Genomic DNA, 16,445 nt, shown 5'->3' on the forward strand with positions numbered 1-16,445 from the left:
AGTTTTTATCCTGGCTTTGGAGTTCTTGTGCAGTGGGAGCCTGGGGTGACCTTTACTCCCATACTCTGTACATCAGGGTCGGTGTGCAGGCTGGTTCAGGATCTTACCAATACCCATCATCAGACCATGCTACTGGTGCCAAACTTTTATCCTGCATCCAGGATTCTTGTGTAGTGGAATCCTGGGGTGATCTTTGCTCCAGGATTTGTATGCAGGCTGGTTCAGGATCTTACCGATACCCATTAGCAGACAATGCTTATGGTTCAGGTGGACTGGAGGGAGTTGTACCTTGTCTAGTTTCTTTTCCCTGTTTCCTATTGCTTGCTGAGATTTCAAACATTTTTACGAAGAAGTTACGGACGAGACTGACTGTGGTTGGTCCATACCTAGATCCAATATAATTAGCGAAGGATGCTATGTGTTTTTTTTTCATAAGGTTATTATTATATTGATACCACTCATATACCATGTGAAATTAATAATATAGTTTATTAGGCTCTTCAACTATATTACTATACATTAAAGTGAAGCCTAATAAACTACATTATTAATTTCATGTGGTATTAATATAATAATAACTAACTTTCCTCCTTAGTCCTAATGTATGCTTATCTTTCAGAAAGCCAATACTTCCATGCAGTATTCTTCTATTCATGTTCTATATGAAGTAATGCAGGACCATCTGGACAGGCATGCAATTATACTGCAATCATCATAGCATGGATTTTTTAAGGGGCAGTCTAGTCTAACCAATCTGATAGGTTACTATGATGCAGTAACCAAGGAACTAGATGAAAAAAATAATTTTGACATCATATACTTGGATTTCAGGATGACTTTTGATACTGTTGCACATAAAAGGATGCTGTAAAAACTGGAGCAATGTATAGCATAAGGGCAAGTTATTGCTATGGAAAAAGGGATGGTTAAGTGGAAGAAGACAGAGAGTAGACTTTGTGGACTACTGTTATTTGTGGAGTTCTCCGGAGTTCAGTGCTGGGCCCATTGCTGTTTACAATATTTATCAATGATATTGATGACGGTATATCATGCTTAATGTCTAAGTTTGCAGATGATACAAAGATTGGCAGGTTGGTTAACGACAGTCATCAAAGTGAGCTACTGCAACAAGATCTAGGAATGCTAAGTTAGTGAGCTGAGGAATTGCAGTTGAAGTTTAACATTGACAAATGCAAAATACTGCATATGAGTAGCAGTAACCCCAGAGTAACTTATCAACTGTGTCGTACTACACTCAGGGTAGTGGAGAATGAAAAAGACCTGGGGTAATTGTGCAGTCAGTCATGAAATTCTCTGAGCAATACAGACATGCTGCCAGGGGGGCCAGCTCAAGGGTTTTGTCAATGATATACAATAACTTTGCTAGCAAGGCTAAGGAGGTGATTATCCCTTTGTATAAGGCCATGGTTAGGCTGCATCTTGAGTACCGTATACAGGTCTGGAGGCCTCACTTTAGGAAGGATGTAAATCTGCTGCAGAGAAGGGCAACCAGACCACTGAAAGGAACAAAAGGGTGCTTTTTCCTAGAAAGGCTTCAGTTCTGCAAATTATAGTGACTGAATTGAGTAAGCTGAATGTTAATGGTATTCTTCCACTTGCTCAGACTACACACGTGAGGGGGCATAAATTCAAGCTGGTGAAAGATGGTCACAGGATAGATGTGTGGAAGTTTGCCTCAGCCAGCAGAAAGTTGACTGTTGGAACAGACTTCCATCTGTTGTTGTGGAAATGGATGGTTTGAAAAATTCAAGAAAGAACTAGACAAATTCACTTAGTGAGGACAAGTGTAGCCTGTGCGGACGTACATTTTTGCCGCTCCTGGAACAGAGAAGTTTTTTCTCATTTATTTTCTGTTTTATTAGCTTAAATTGGCATATTAACTTATTTTCTAGAGTAGCTTTATATCCTTATTTATGATACTTAGATTAAAGTAACTTAGATAGAGGTTTTGTAGGTATTACTTAGTATCGGAAAGGGTATCAAATCCACGTGTTTACCGTTCGTAACCAGCCGCCATTGTTACGCGATACAAAATATCTCGAAATAGATAGCATAAGCTTAATATAGTATAGTATAGTACATAATATTGTCAATTAATCAGATAATTAATCTTGTTGAACTTCATTGTCAATTAAATTGTACTTTTAACTATACATATAACGACTTGGGTTACGTAACATAAAAATTAGTAAAAAATAAATAATTAATACTTAACTTGATACGGAAGTTATATAAAGGGATTTCGTAGATAACACTCGAGACTGAAACATAAATATAGCGTTATAACTGTGTTGGGATATAAGTGTAGGGTTTTAATTTTGTACTGAAATTGAAATTATATTGAAATTAAATCGAAATCATGACTCAGACCAGAGCAGCAAAGCAAAAGGCTCAAGCTAATGGGAGTGCTGTGGCTCAGGGGAGAACTGAGGGGGGCAGTTGCCCTCTGAATCACAGCCTATTAAAATTCACTACTTGCTTGATGTTTGTGGAGCAGTCGGGTACGGGACATGATACTGCCATGAGGGATGTCTGTGTGTGCGCGATGAAAGGAAATCAGGCGACAACTCAGCATTGTTATGGGCCTATACGAGAGCTTGAAGGACAGGGTGGATGCCCTCGAAGGATTAAAAGTGAGGGGCCCATCAAGCTCTCAGCTGCCCACACCAATGCCAGAGCTTGCACTTGGTCTTCACACAACACAGTGGAAGCCCCCAAGGCAGAATGCGCCGGTCCCAAAGGAACTAGTAGTTGTTGGTGACTCTATTGTCAGGGAAACGGGAAACATGCTTTGTAAAAAGGATAGGTGGAACAGGACCAGGGTATGTGTGCCAGGGGCAAAGGTTGATGACGTTGTAGAGCGGATATCATCTTTTAAGGGCACAAAAGGTGATATAGTTGTACACGTTGGCACTAATGATATTAAGAGTAGGAGACCGGCGGAATTACTTAATAAGTACAGGTCACTGTTGAAAAAAAGCCGTGAATTAGGGTTGAATTTGAAAGTGTCTGCAATTCTGCCCAGACACGATAGGAGGGAGTATATGACGGGAGCCCTGTCGATCAATTCGGCCCTGGAAAGATTGTGCAGGGCTCAAGGGGTAGAATTTTTTCCAGCCTGGTCTGTACTTGTTAACAGGAGAGACTGCTTCTACAGGGATGGGATACACTTAAATAGAAAGGGTGCAAGAATGTTTGCTGATGCTATCGAGGCAGTGTTAGGTGGGTCGGAAAACTGCTAGATTGGGGGGATACAAGGACTAATAGATTAACAGTAGCCACTGGCAGAGGTGAAAGTGATTCTTGCACTGCTTCTATTGGAATGAGCAGCAGCCTGGAAAACAAGATGCAGGATTTTTCAAAGACTATTGGGAGTCATTGCGGTACAAGTAAACACATGGGTTCCATTAGGGTAGCTAAGAATAGGGACAGGTGCATGTATACTTGTGTGTACACCAATGCTAGGAGTTTGGTAAATAAATTTGATGAATTTGAGGTATTGCTCAAAACATCAAAGGCAGATATTGTGGGGATTTCAGAGACGTGGTGTCACACAGATATAAGGAATGCAGAACTGGAAAATTTGGGGAGTACAATGTCTACAGAAAGGATAGACAGGATAGGAAGGGAGGAGGGGTTATGCTATTAGTTAAGAAATACATAAAATCCAAGGAAGTGAAGCCAGTCGACATTGCTGGACAGTGCAGTGTCGAGTCAGTTTGGTGTGACATAAGCATTGGGAGATCAAAATTGAAAGTAGGAGTGTGCTATAGGCCTAATGACTCTGATGAGTATAATAAGAAACTGTACAGGGAAATAAAGTGGGCCAGTAAATCAGAGAGTCTTATAATGGGGGATTTTAATTTCCCAGATATTGACTGGAATTTGGGGGCTGGTCACTCACACACTAGCAAGGCTTTTGTGGATTTATTGGATGATTGTTTTCTACATCAGCATGTTCGGGAGGCAACTAGAGGGAGTAATACTCTTGATTTGATTATCAGTAATGATTCTTCATGCATTAAGAATCTGCAGGTAAATGAACCACTAGGTGGCAGTGATCACAGGGTGCTGAAGTGGGATTTACTCAAAGAGGTAACTACCATTAGGGGTAAAGGGAAGGGTTATTGCTTTCGTAAAGGCGACTACGATGGACTGAGACAGTATTTAAATTCTATACAGTGGGACCAACTGATGATGTTACCAACAGCAAATTCAAAATGGGAAGCATTCAAAGAACTTATCTTGGAAGCTACTATGCTTTACATACCAACTAAGAAATATTGTTCAAGGTTTAGGCCTAAGTGGATGTCAGATGAACTAATGAGACATATGGTAGAGAAGAAAAATGCATGGGATACATACAAATTAACACGTGACACAAAAGCCTATGATAGATACAAGTTGATCTGTAACCAAGTTACAAAGGAGGTTAGGCAGGTGAAGGCAGATTACGAGAAATCTTTGGCAAGGGATGCAAAGAAAAACAGCAAAGAGTTCTTTACTTATGTAAACCTCTAGAAGGAAGGGGATGAATCAGATTGGTCCACTTGATATTGATGGGTCAGCTGTTGATGATCCTGCTCAGGTATCTAACAAACTGAATGAATATTTTGCATCGACATTCACACATGAGGAGTTATTCAACGAGGGGTATGCCAGAGGTGTATTCAACTCTGGCAGTAAGCATGAGAATCTTGTAATAACTGAGAGTAAAGTGGAGGAGAAATTGTTGAAGATAAATACAAGAAAGGCACCTGGGGTGGATGGGATCTATCCAGTTATATTAAAGGAGGCAGCAAAGGAAGTAAGCAAACCCTTAGCCATAATTATGAGAGCTTCCTTGGACTCAGGGGAAGTACCCATGGACTGGAGATGTGCAAATGTGACCCCAATTCACAAAGGAGGATCAAAGGACAACACAAGCAATTATAGACCTATTAGTTTAACTTCTGTTCCTGGAAAATTAATGGAGGCACTGGTTAAAGAAGCACTGCAGGATCATCTAGACAAGACTTCAGTTATAGCTCAGACACAGAATGGTTTTGTTAAGGGGAAGTCTTGCCTGACCAATCTGATTGGATACTATGATGCAGTCACAAAAGAACTGGATGCTGGGAATAACTTTGATATTATATACTTGGATCTTAGAAAGGCTTTTGATACTGTTGCACATGGAAGACTGCTACACAAATTGGAGCAGTGTGGCATTGGAGGCAAATTGCTGCTATGGATAAAGGGGTGGTTGAGGGGGAGAAGACAGAGAGTGGTAATCAATGGACACTGCTCATCCTGAAGTAATGTTATTAGTGGAGTCCCTCAGGGTTCAGTATTGGGTCCATTATTGTTTTCTGTATTTATAAATGATATTAATGATGGTATATCAAGCTTAATGTCCAAGTTTGCAGACGATATGAAGGTTGGCAGGGTTGTCAAGGACACTATTGACATTATGCTGCTGCAACAGGATCTGGAAAGGTTGAGCAGATGGGCTGAGAGGTTGCAAATGAAGTTTAAGATTGACAAATGTAAAGTACTATATATGGGAAACAGCAACCCCAGATCAACATATCAACTCTGTGGTACTACACTGGCAGTGGTAGAAAATGAAAAGGACCTGGGGGTAATTGTGCAGGCAGATATGAAGTTTTCTGAGCAGTGCAGACAGGCTGCAAGAGTAGCTCATGGTGTCTTGTCAATGATATACAGGAATTTTTCTAGTAGGGATAGGAGGTGATTATTCCCTTGTATAAGGCAATGGTCAGGCCACACCTTGAGTACTGTATACAGGTCTGGAGGCCTCATTTCAAGAAGGATGTAGAGCTGCTGGAACGAGTACAGAGAAGGGCAACAAGATTAGTGAATGGAACAAAGGGTTGCTCTTACGAAGAAAGGCTTAAGTTTTGCAAATTACACTGTCTGGAGACTGGACACCGGCGAGGTGATCTGATAGAGGTGTATAAAGCCTGGAATGGTTTGAGCATGCTCAATGCTGATGGGATTCTTCCTCTTGCTCAGAAAAATCACCTGAGAGGGCACAAATTCAAATTGAGGAAAGACAGATGTAGGATAGGCGTACGGAAATTTGCCTTTAGCCAGCGGGTACTTGGTTGGCGGAACAGACTTCCATCCCTTGTCGTGGAAGTTGAGAGCCTAAATAAATTTAAGGATCAGCTGGACAGGTATTTCGAACGAACAAAGGGGGGTGAAGTGGTTTTTTTTTTTTTTTTTGGCTGATGCTGCATAAGCTTGCTTTCTTGCATCAAACGCCTCTACTAATGCTAATGCTAAAATGCTAATTCTTGAAGGGAACAATGGGTGACTTGTGTGTGTGTGTTTTTTTTTTTGCCGATGCTATATAATCTTGCTTATATCTGGTTTAGTAAAAGCTAGTATTAATGCACAATGCCACTATTCTTCTATATTTTTTCTCTATGTAGATTCAATCATATAATAAGAGTACTGTATTCAATGATTTATCATTTAATTTTATCACAGAATCAAGTCCTGTAGTGCTTTGTTTTATTTGGTTCGGTACTCTGTGTAGGTTATCCGTTGTGAAAGGGCGGTTGTACTGTTCAATTCTTTTTGGTCCAAAATTTATCTTTTGTTTTTCTATTTTCTCTTTGTATCTCTGAAAGTTTATAGGGTAAGAGGTGTTTGCAGATACACTCATGAGACAAAACATTATAGCCACCTAAGTAATAACTTGTTTAGCTGTGATAACCTCTTGCATCTGGCATCTAATATGCTTGACATGGTTCTCACCAAGTATCCAGAATTTGATAGTACTGGAACCATTAGTGGAGAATGGACAAATTGTCATAAAATTGGTAGTGTCTGAAGAGATTTAAATTGGTAGTGTCTGAAGAGATTTCTCTGGTCGAGGGCTAGGGAAGGGCTCCAATTTTAAAAGAGGGGAGTGTATTTCTTGGTTCTATCAACCAGAGAGACAATGATAATCTGCTGGATAAGAATTCATTATGGATGTATTCAAGAGATTTATTATGGAAGCTACCAAGAAAAATTTGGCAGATCGGCTGACAAATGCAAGGTACTGCCTATGGGTAGCAGTAATCCCTGAGTAATGTACCAACTGTGCAATGCTGTTGTTATGTTGTTATTTGGTTTTTAGGAGCATTAGCAACTAAGGCCATATTACTCCGGGAATATGCGGTGGTCATTTCCTGACCTTTCCGCGTACTCCGCATTTGGTGGTGACAGGCTCGAACCCGGGTCTAATCAAGAAGCATGTGCTACGCACTGCTGCTCCTTCCCACCTGGCTATGGAGGCGCCCTGTGCAATGCTACACTCAAGACAGCGAAAAATGAAAAGGACCTGGGAGTATTTATGCAATCAGATATCAAAAATGCAGTCATATATGGAATTCTCTGTGTAGTGTAGACAGGCTGCCAGGACAGCTCATGGGGTTTTATCAATGATATGCAGGAATTTTGCTAGAAGAAATAAGGAGGTGATTATCCTATTTTGTGAAGGTCAGGCTACATCTTGAGTACTGCATACAGGTCTGGAGGCCTAATTTGCTGCTTCTGTTTTCATATCTTTGCAGTGGTAAGGTCTGATTCAAGGTCATGGCTTTCTTATAGCAACTGTGTTCTTATTCTTATTATTACTAGCCACATATGCAAGTAAGCCTGAGGTTTATGCTGCACTAGCTAAAATAAATTTCCAAGTTACCCTCGGAGAGAGAAGTAGAAGGGAATCACCAAGAAAGAGAAGAATGATGATATCCAGCTCAGGACCCTGGATGTTTTAAGTCCATGCTCACCAGATGTGAGCCCCTGGGGATATTGAAGCCCCAGAAGAAATTACATTATCGGAATTCATTAGAATATTTAGTTGTTTAAGTGCTCAGGCTCCCCATCTACCAAGGAGCCCAAAGGTAGGCCCACTACCCTATAAGCAATATATGCACTCAGGAGTGAGATGCCAGGGCTACCTACTCCTCATACCACAAAGGTACAGCATAACATGGCTTCAGCACAGTTGACCCTCGCAGGCAAACCTACTTGCTGAGTTAACCTAGCATTCTCAGGACTAGCCATCTTGTTGTAGCAGGGCCAAAGTAGTGTGCATGCACGTGCATTAAAGCTGGGGTCCTCAACCACCAGATCCCCTTTCCAGGTCTCCATAGATCACATAGCAAACACATCAGATTCCTATTGTGGTAGCTTGGAACCTAGGCTACATGTACTGGATCCCAGGGATGGTAATCTTGAGGACCAGAAACAATCACTGAGAGATCCCATTCATCAGAGACAAGTGTGCATGTTGAGAACAATTTCCTGGGGAAGTATGGACATTGAAGTGTTTCTTCTGAAAAGTATAGGAGGTCCCACTCACCCATTACTCCCTAAGAGGAATTCAAAGTAGCACAAGGGGACCCAGTGATGCATATTCTTCTGAATGATGCAAGTTTTGTCAGTTAAAATCTGACTGAGTATTTAAGGTTCTCAGATGATTAAAAGTGCCCGTGCAGACTAGACCGCCAAAGTTCGATTACAGGCTTAATGTCATATAACTTATTTTCAGCCTGCCCATGCCAAGTGTGTTGGCATTGGGAGACTAGTATTCTTGTCTGTTTCATATTACTTTCCTGTACAGAATACAGGAAAGTAATACGAAACAGACCAGCATTATAACAAGTCACTGATTTGGCTGTGGAGTCTGACAAATCATTTCCCATGATCCCAGATTGGCCGGGGGTCCAGCAGGAGTGAATATCAAATTCCAATTCAGAAAAGAGAGATCATTGTCCGTGAGCATATGCTGTACAACTCGTGCTCTTCCACTGATGTTAGCACTACCCCAAAGGGTGCTATATCCATTGAAATCCCCAAGAATTAGGACAGGGGAAGGCAGCTGCACAATGAGATCATCAAGGTCTCTCTCTGGGAAATGTCAGCGCCAGGTGACAAATAAATCGAACACTGTTAATAAAAACCGAACCGTAAGGGCAAATTGCTACAGCTTCTAAGTTAGTGGAGAGTGTCACAGGTTGGAATGGTTGTCCACAATTATTGCAATTCCCCCATATACAGGTACATCCCCAATTCTGTCCTTATGTATGATCGTAATATTATTACGATCATAGGTTTTCATTTGTCTTCAAATATGTTTCCTGCAAGCAGAAGCAAACTGGCTCATGCTTTTGCAGGAGGTCCTTCATGTTTAGTCTCTAGAGCAAAGTTTCCGGCATCCCTCAACCCAAGCATGGTACTAAGTACTATAGGTTTTGATACCTTTCGTGTTTGGGGTTTTCATTAAAAAAAAAAAAAAATGTCATCAGTATTTCGCCAAAATCCACGGCTATTCCATCGTAGGAATTTAGCCAGTATTTTTACTTGGTGGGTCCATCAGGAAGCATTCAAGGTGCTGAGGGCTTACTTTTGTCAGTCTTGGATTTATCTTTTTTAGGGAAGTATGGATGCAGTCCTGTGTCCATTTCTTCCTCCACAAAGAGTTCAAAGACTGGATCATCTTGTACCTCCTCCCCTCTTTGACATCCATATTTTCTTGCTTGCAATTTAGTCAATACTTCAGGCTTTTTATTCTTTTCTCTGGCACTTGCTTTTGTTACTGAAATAACATTTGGAGGTACAGATATGGGAGTGGTGGTTGATTAATCTTTATATGCAGGTTTTTTGTGAGCTTAAGAGGAACCATGCTATGTAAATGAATGACTTTTGGAGGAACGTTCATTTCAGTTTGTGTTCCAATAGAACATCTCCCTGCTACCATCTGCAGGTTTGTTTATATTTATAGGTTTTATTGTCTTTCTTGCTTCCCTATGTTCAGCTCTGCTTTAAGGGGTTGAATTTCTTTTTCTTCTTTCCACCTCTGCATGCTTGTAAGTAGGCTGGGTGTTCACGTTGGCAGTTAATACAGGTTTTTTTTGTAGCTGAACATGATAGTGTTTTGTGGTCCTTTGCAGCATATCAAGCACATGCAAGGGATCCACGGCAGACTAATTGCGAGTGTCCACATTCCTGGCACTTGAAGCACCGTAAAGGGTTTGGGACATATGGACGTACGGGACACTTGATATAATCTGCTTTGATCTCATTAGGAGACATCAGTGAATTCAAAGTTAAAAGACTAATGATGTTTCTAGTGCAAACAAGTTTCCCATCTCTATGTGCAGATATTCTTTTAACTGCAATCACTCCCTGTGGTTTTAATTCAGAACAGATTTCCTCCTCAGTAACTTTGAGAAGGTCCTACTCTGAAATGACACCTCTAGATTAATTGAGTTTTCTATGTGGTGTCACGGAAATTAGCATTCCTCCGATAGATGTAGCTCTGAGTAGCTGCTCAAAGTGCCTGTCATTTTAGTTTCAATTAAGAGGTCTCCAGAACGAAGCCTCAACTGATTTAGGGTAACTTGCCAACCCCTCTAAACCCTTCTGTATAAAAAAGGTGACATTTTCCCAATAGGGTTCTCTGTGTTGGAATGAATAATTAGAAATCTTGGGGTAGGCCCTGATGGCACTTCAGTTCAAAGTCTCTTAGCTGCATTAGCATTTTCTGTTTTTTCAGATAGGGCCTGCGTTGCGGCCCCTGAAGAAATGAATTTATCAGGATTCATAGTGTTTTTTTTAATTATTTCAGTGTGCAGGATCTCTACCCACCATGAACCAAAGATGGGCAACAACTATCCAGTAAGCAATAAATGCACTCAGGAGTGGGATGCCTTCAGGGGCTGCAATGTAGGTAGGGACTACATTGCAGCCCCTGAAGAAATGAGTTTATCAGGATTCATAGTGTTTTTTTTTTAATTATATCAGTGTGCAGGATCTCCACCCACCATGAAGCTGAAATGGGCACCAACTATGCAGTAAGCAATAAATGCACTCAGGAGTGGGATGCCAGGGCTACCCAGACACCATACCCGCACTGCCACCAGCCTGAATCCTGTCCCTCGGACCACGAGGGTAGGAGCATGGCATTGACACGGTTGACCCTTGCAGGTGAACTCACTAACCGATTGATCCTAGCCGGGCCATCCAGGACCACCCATCTTGTCGAAGCAGGGGCCAAAGTGGTGTGTTGAAGCTGGGCTCCCTTGACCACCAGGATCCCCCCTTTCCGAGTTTCCGCCTGTCACAACGCATGACAAACACACCAGATTCCTATGATGATAGCCTGGAACCTAGGCTATGGGCATTGGATCCCAGTAATGCTAATCTGGAGGACCAGCAGAATCACTGGGGGGGGGGTTCCCCTTACCACGTACAGGTGCCTAATTCAAGGTATGAGACATTGGCAACAGATCTTAAGTGCCTTATTATTTTAGGAGGACAATCAGGCTTTCTATGCATTTCTGAAATTTAAATGGTGAATGCTTATTCAGACACTGGTCTTGTAAAAGTGTAATATAAGATGTATGCGAGCTCTTATATTATTTAGATCCATTTTCCGATGATTGATAGAATGAGATGAGTCATTTGAGTCATTGAGTTCAGTTAGAGTATGGTTGAACATGTAGAAAATACAGTCGAATACAGATACAATTTTCATTCACACCCCAAACTCTAGAGGGAAAGAAAGCCTTACAAACAGTGGCGGATTTAGCACTTGAGAGGCCCCAGGCGCAATTCAATTTTGAGGCCCCCCCTCTAAATATTTTTGGTACCACTACAGTGTGCATTCTACGCGAACGTTTTTACTATAGTACGCGCTCTATATTTGGTGTTACGGTTTTAATCATTTTGGTTGCGCAATTTTTTCATACATATTTTAACTAATGTTTAAATGAAAAAATTACAACTACCATCCCTCCCAAATCTAACATTAATACACGAAAACAACAAATCTCCAAACTAAAGCGATAAAATAGTTAAATCGTACACCGCACCGATATGATATGAATTCATGGTCCCACTGTAACCTACAGGCAGGCGTGCAGAACAGAAGGTACGTAGCATGAGCACATGGGCTTGCATAGCAGTCCCTGCCTGTAAATTGCATGGTATCACGGTAGAATGCAGATCACGTGTAGAATGCAGGCTATAGTAGCACTATATTTTATTTGTGACCTTCCCTACCTACAGGTATCTTGCAAGTTGCAACTTTTAAGAGGTAGCAAAAATTTTAGATTATATAACTGAAATTTGGATCTATATTTACTCTTTTATTCATCATTACTGGTCGAGGTGGATTTTTTTTTTATAAAAGTGCATAAATTGATTTATTAATAAAAAAATACATTGAAACAACATAGTTATCAGTGTTTATTAAACATAAAAAATATATTTGAATATAAAATAACATCGTGTTTGTTATTGTATTAATTAGATGGTAGGTGTACCAATGTCAATGAGTGTATAAAAATGGGGATTTTTTCAGCATAGCCAATGATAAGTTTAATTTTTCAATTTATGTTTTTGTCATTGACACAAAGGTAGCACTGGCTATCCTGAAAACGTCCCGATTTTTATGCACTTAAATAAATATAAAAATTAAACTAAATAGGAACTTTTCTCGCTTTAGCTTTAGCAAATTTATCAATTAGAGACACTTCAGATTCACTTAGTTCGCATAGATATTTCATATAATATGTAGGGATATTCGCATAAGAGTTTACTAACTTCTCATATTAAATTATAGTTTTATTCAGTAACGGTAATAAAGATGAGTGTAAAAATTTAAAATGAAAAATTTTATTTTTTTGAGACCTGAGATTTGAGGCCTCCTCGATTTAAGAGGCCCCAGGCGTGCACCTGTGCGGAAATCCGCCACTGCTTACAAAGACAATCATGTCACTTGGAAAACCTCTGCAATAGCTGGTTCACTTGGGAAACTGTTTTACCACAAACTATATTTTTTAGGTCTATCATTGGGGGACAGTATGATTACACTTGGAATATATCCGAAATTGCAATAAAACCAAGTATGTCATATTGGAATTGCATTGTACAATTTTAGTGTTAGAGCAATTCAAGGGGAACAATGACACTATTTTCATTGTTTTTATTCTACTATTTATTCCTCACCTCCACATCTCACCAGAAACAGGAAACTATAACCAAATAATCCTTGATAGAAACAGAAATTCACACTTGCTGAACAGGAAAATAAACAAAGCTTGTAACAAGTTTTACCAACACCCTACAACTAACAGGTGCAGCTGCACTGGAAAGCAAATTAAAAGTTAAATCAATCTGAATGGTGTCTGGTACACTCCAACCCAATTCAAGTACCTTGCATACTCTAATTGACACACATACAAACATATGCAGTATATTGTAAATGACCATTTCAAAATTTGTCATTATTATTAGTTTGTTATAATAAACAGTTTGTATTACTGTTTGTACTAAAAAAATTGTAATGCTTTCATATTGTTCAGTAAGCAATAAAGTCAATAAGTGAGAAATACCCATTGAAGGAGCAAGATTGAGAAAGGTAGATGCATCTGAAAAATATCTGTAATGGGCCTTGCAGGGTCTTGTGCTGACTGTGATGTCAAACAATGCAATGATGCAAGATCTTATGGTCTGTTATGCCACATGCCAGCCAATTTGTCTCTCACTACCACCTGTCAATCATTAAATCACAATGCCATCTGCTGTTACAAGTATAAAATTACTAGCCTATAACTTATCCAATTTGGTTGGCTAAGTCCAATACTGATAGCCTGTTCTCATCTGTTCAATAGCCATATAGCTAGTTAACAGATCATATCTTTGACTGGGATTCAGACCAAATATCACGTCCTCACCAGCAGCAGGTGAGGAATGAGCACTAGATCTGTACCCCCAATCATTTTCCTGCAAACTTAGCTTAAGAGGTGTAAGTGGGGGGGAAGCCTTTCCTGAATAGACAGATTCACTTAAGAAAATATATCCATTTTAGATGGTTTTTTTTTTTTTTTTTAGCCGACCGGGCTAGCCGGGTGGGTAAAGTGCCTGCCTGGCAACCCAAAGGTCCCGGGTTCGATTCCACCTTCAGGCTTGGATCAAAAAAAAAAGTTTTTTTTTTTTTTTTTTTTTTTTTTTTTTAAACTTACTATCCTCTTGGACAGGGCAACATATGTACTTTCTCCAATGTGCATTCTGTTGCTATCTTTGTTTTATATAAATATTATCAATATTTAATTATGAAACATGCAATTCAGAGAAGTATTTTTTTTTTAAACAATGCCTTTTGAAATCCATTTCAAATGACACAAACACAAGCAAAAGGAACACAGGATAGTGACATAGGAGAGAAAAAATGCATGCTTTTTTTAAATTAAAAAGTAAGACTAAGCAGGATCAACACCCACCCAAGGAGTGAATGCACCATACTTTAGAATCCATGTGGAGGTGGCTATATGCAGATAGACAAATGAAAATTAGAAACAAAATACTGAGATTATTTTACTTAATCAGTAGCACAATTAAATATATAATGAAACTTTCACAATCTGTTTAAATCTAATGAAAGATGAGATGTCAGAGTTGTGTGTCAATATATACCATATTCTCAAAAGTATCCAGACACCCCTCTCAAAAATAGTGAATTGGAGCTGACTGGCTATATATATAGTGGAACAGCCATAGAAACGTCAAGGGAAGTACTCAGTCTGGGCAACATTATAGAGCTTCAAAGAGGTCTAATAATCAGTTGCATTATTAAACTTTTGTTGTGTACTACTGCAAATCATATGAACCTTCCAAACTCACTTGTAAGTAGCATTTAGAAATGTGGGAGAGAAAAAAAAAAAAAAAAAAACAAAGAGGGATAATAACAGATCAAGCAACCTATTAAACCAAGAATATTTACAGAGTGCAGTCATATTCATCCTGACAATAATCCAGTTTGCAATCAATGAGGTTGCAAGTCCACAAATAAACAGGAATAGCATAGTAGTAACAATATCCACAGGAGCAACATATCCATGCTACATACTGTTCAAGTTAGAACTGGATGTAGTGCTGAAGAATGCTGTTTACTGGAATGCAATATTCCAGAATGCACAAGAAAATTCAGGGGTGATGTCACTGTGTGAAGCTACTGCTTTTTTGGACTCTGAAGTCAGTTGTGGTACCTAGAATGATCATAACCATGTCTTATAGTAATATGAACAATTTCATATTACCTCATCTTTACCAAAATCTTTGGAAATAAAGCCACAGAACCAGAAAGCCAGTTTTTATAAGTAAGTGTTTTTTTGCCTCACTGTTATTGTGACGATCACTATTTTGCAAAGTTCTGAGCTAAATCTTATGGAATATTGAATCAGAAGATGATCAACATGATCCTCTCACATGCTACTTACTGTTTTGAAGGATGAGGGAAACAATTATCCACTGTCTATTAAATAATTGGTCAAAAGTATTCCCAGATTGATCATAGTTGTCATACAGCAAAAGGGGAGATCAAATATTAATTTCCTGAACAAATATCCATTTTTTTAAAAATACTGGTGTCTGAATATTTTTGAGAGTAAAGCAGAATAAATATTGTATTAAGAAATTCAAATTTATTTAAAATTTAGTTTAAAGCTTTTAGGCTAGTGAAATAAGTATATCCTACCAGTGGGATGAGATATGTTCCCATATTGTAACTCTTTTACGACTCTAGTGGATGGCAAAAATCAATGCCATTTCTCATTAATTTAAAACTGGCTTTATTTCATGAGTATCTATCAGTCCTATCTATCATCTATCAGTCTGATGATAGTATCAGTCTGATGATAGTATGATAGTATCAGTCTGATGATACTATCAGATGATAGTATCTATCATCTATCAGTCCTTGAGGTTGTCACAGACATTCTCTCAGATATGCTAGACAAGCTGTACTTGATACCTGGGAGTCTAAAATGCTGATGGAACTGATATTTGGTGACATTCAAGTTAAGTGGACCCAATTTCAGAGAAGTCTGGACAGTCTGACAGCCAAATCCTCTGCTTGCACCTTCACAATGGTGGGACTGTTAGTAAACCTTGGTATAACCTCCATGCACACTGTGGGTGACCACTAAAGTCTGAACCAACGTCAGCAGGGGTTGAGGTGTGGTGCCCAAAACACATGGAGGAATGCCACCCCTCTGTGTTACCAGGAAATACTAGGTGATAGATGACTCTCATCAACCGGTGCAATACTACCACTTTGCTTATGGAGGCTTGAAGTGGTGGAACCCATGTTTAGTCTCCAGAACTAAGTTCTGGTCAACCCTCCCCCATCTCTTCCATCATGCACTATGACTGATGACTTTTGAGGTTATGATGAACATCATGGCGAGATCCAATCTTTCTTATATTTCAAGAGCACAGCTCTAAAATATTGTTCGCAGGCCGGCCACTAGTTAGTACACCGGACCGAAGCTATTGGTAACTCTTTAGGAGGCTTCCAGATCAGCTAGTGTATAATCTTGCAACCTCTACTCTGCCAGATAGTGACTGGAGAGAGT

At 39.6% G+C, this 16,445-nt stretch overlaps 1 protein-coding gene across 5 annotated transcripts in view; it reads right to left on the bottom strand.

Moving 5' to 3' along the window:
- LOC150087042 (catenin delta-2-like) overlaps positions 1-16,445 on the bottom strand; it is an 863,363-nt gene that overhangs the window by 15,049 nt on the left and 831,869 nt on the right. Inside the window, exon 21 of one of the 5 annotated variants that reach the window (XM_090372914.1) lies at positions 14,313-14,356. The exons of the other annotated variants lie outside the window; for them this stretch is intronic. Coding sequence (XP_090229040.1) covers positions 14,336-14,356 — 21 coding nt within the window. The 3' untranslated portion in view covers positions 14,313-14,335. The remainder of the gene's footprint in view (positions 1-14,312; positions 14,357-16,445) is intronic. 5 annotated transcript variants of the gene reach the window in all.

The sequence above is a fragment of the Mastigoproctus giganteus genome, chromosome 4 (assembly GCF_048544385.1).
Source record: "Mastigoproctus giganteus isolate SK-2022 chromosome 4, ASM4854438v1, whole genome shotgun sequence".
Taxonomy (NCBI): Eukaryota; Metazoa; Arthropoda; class Arachnida; order Uropygi; family Thelyphonidae; genus Mastigoproctus; species Mastigoproctus giganteus.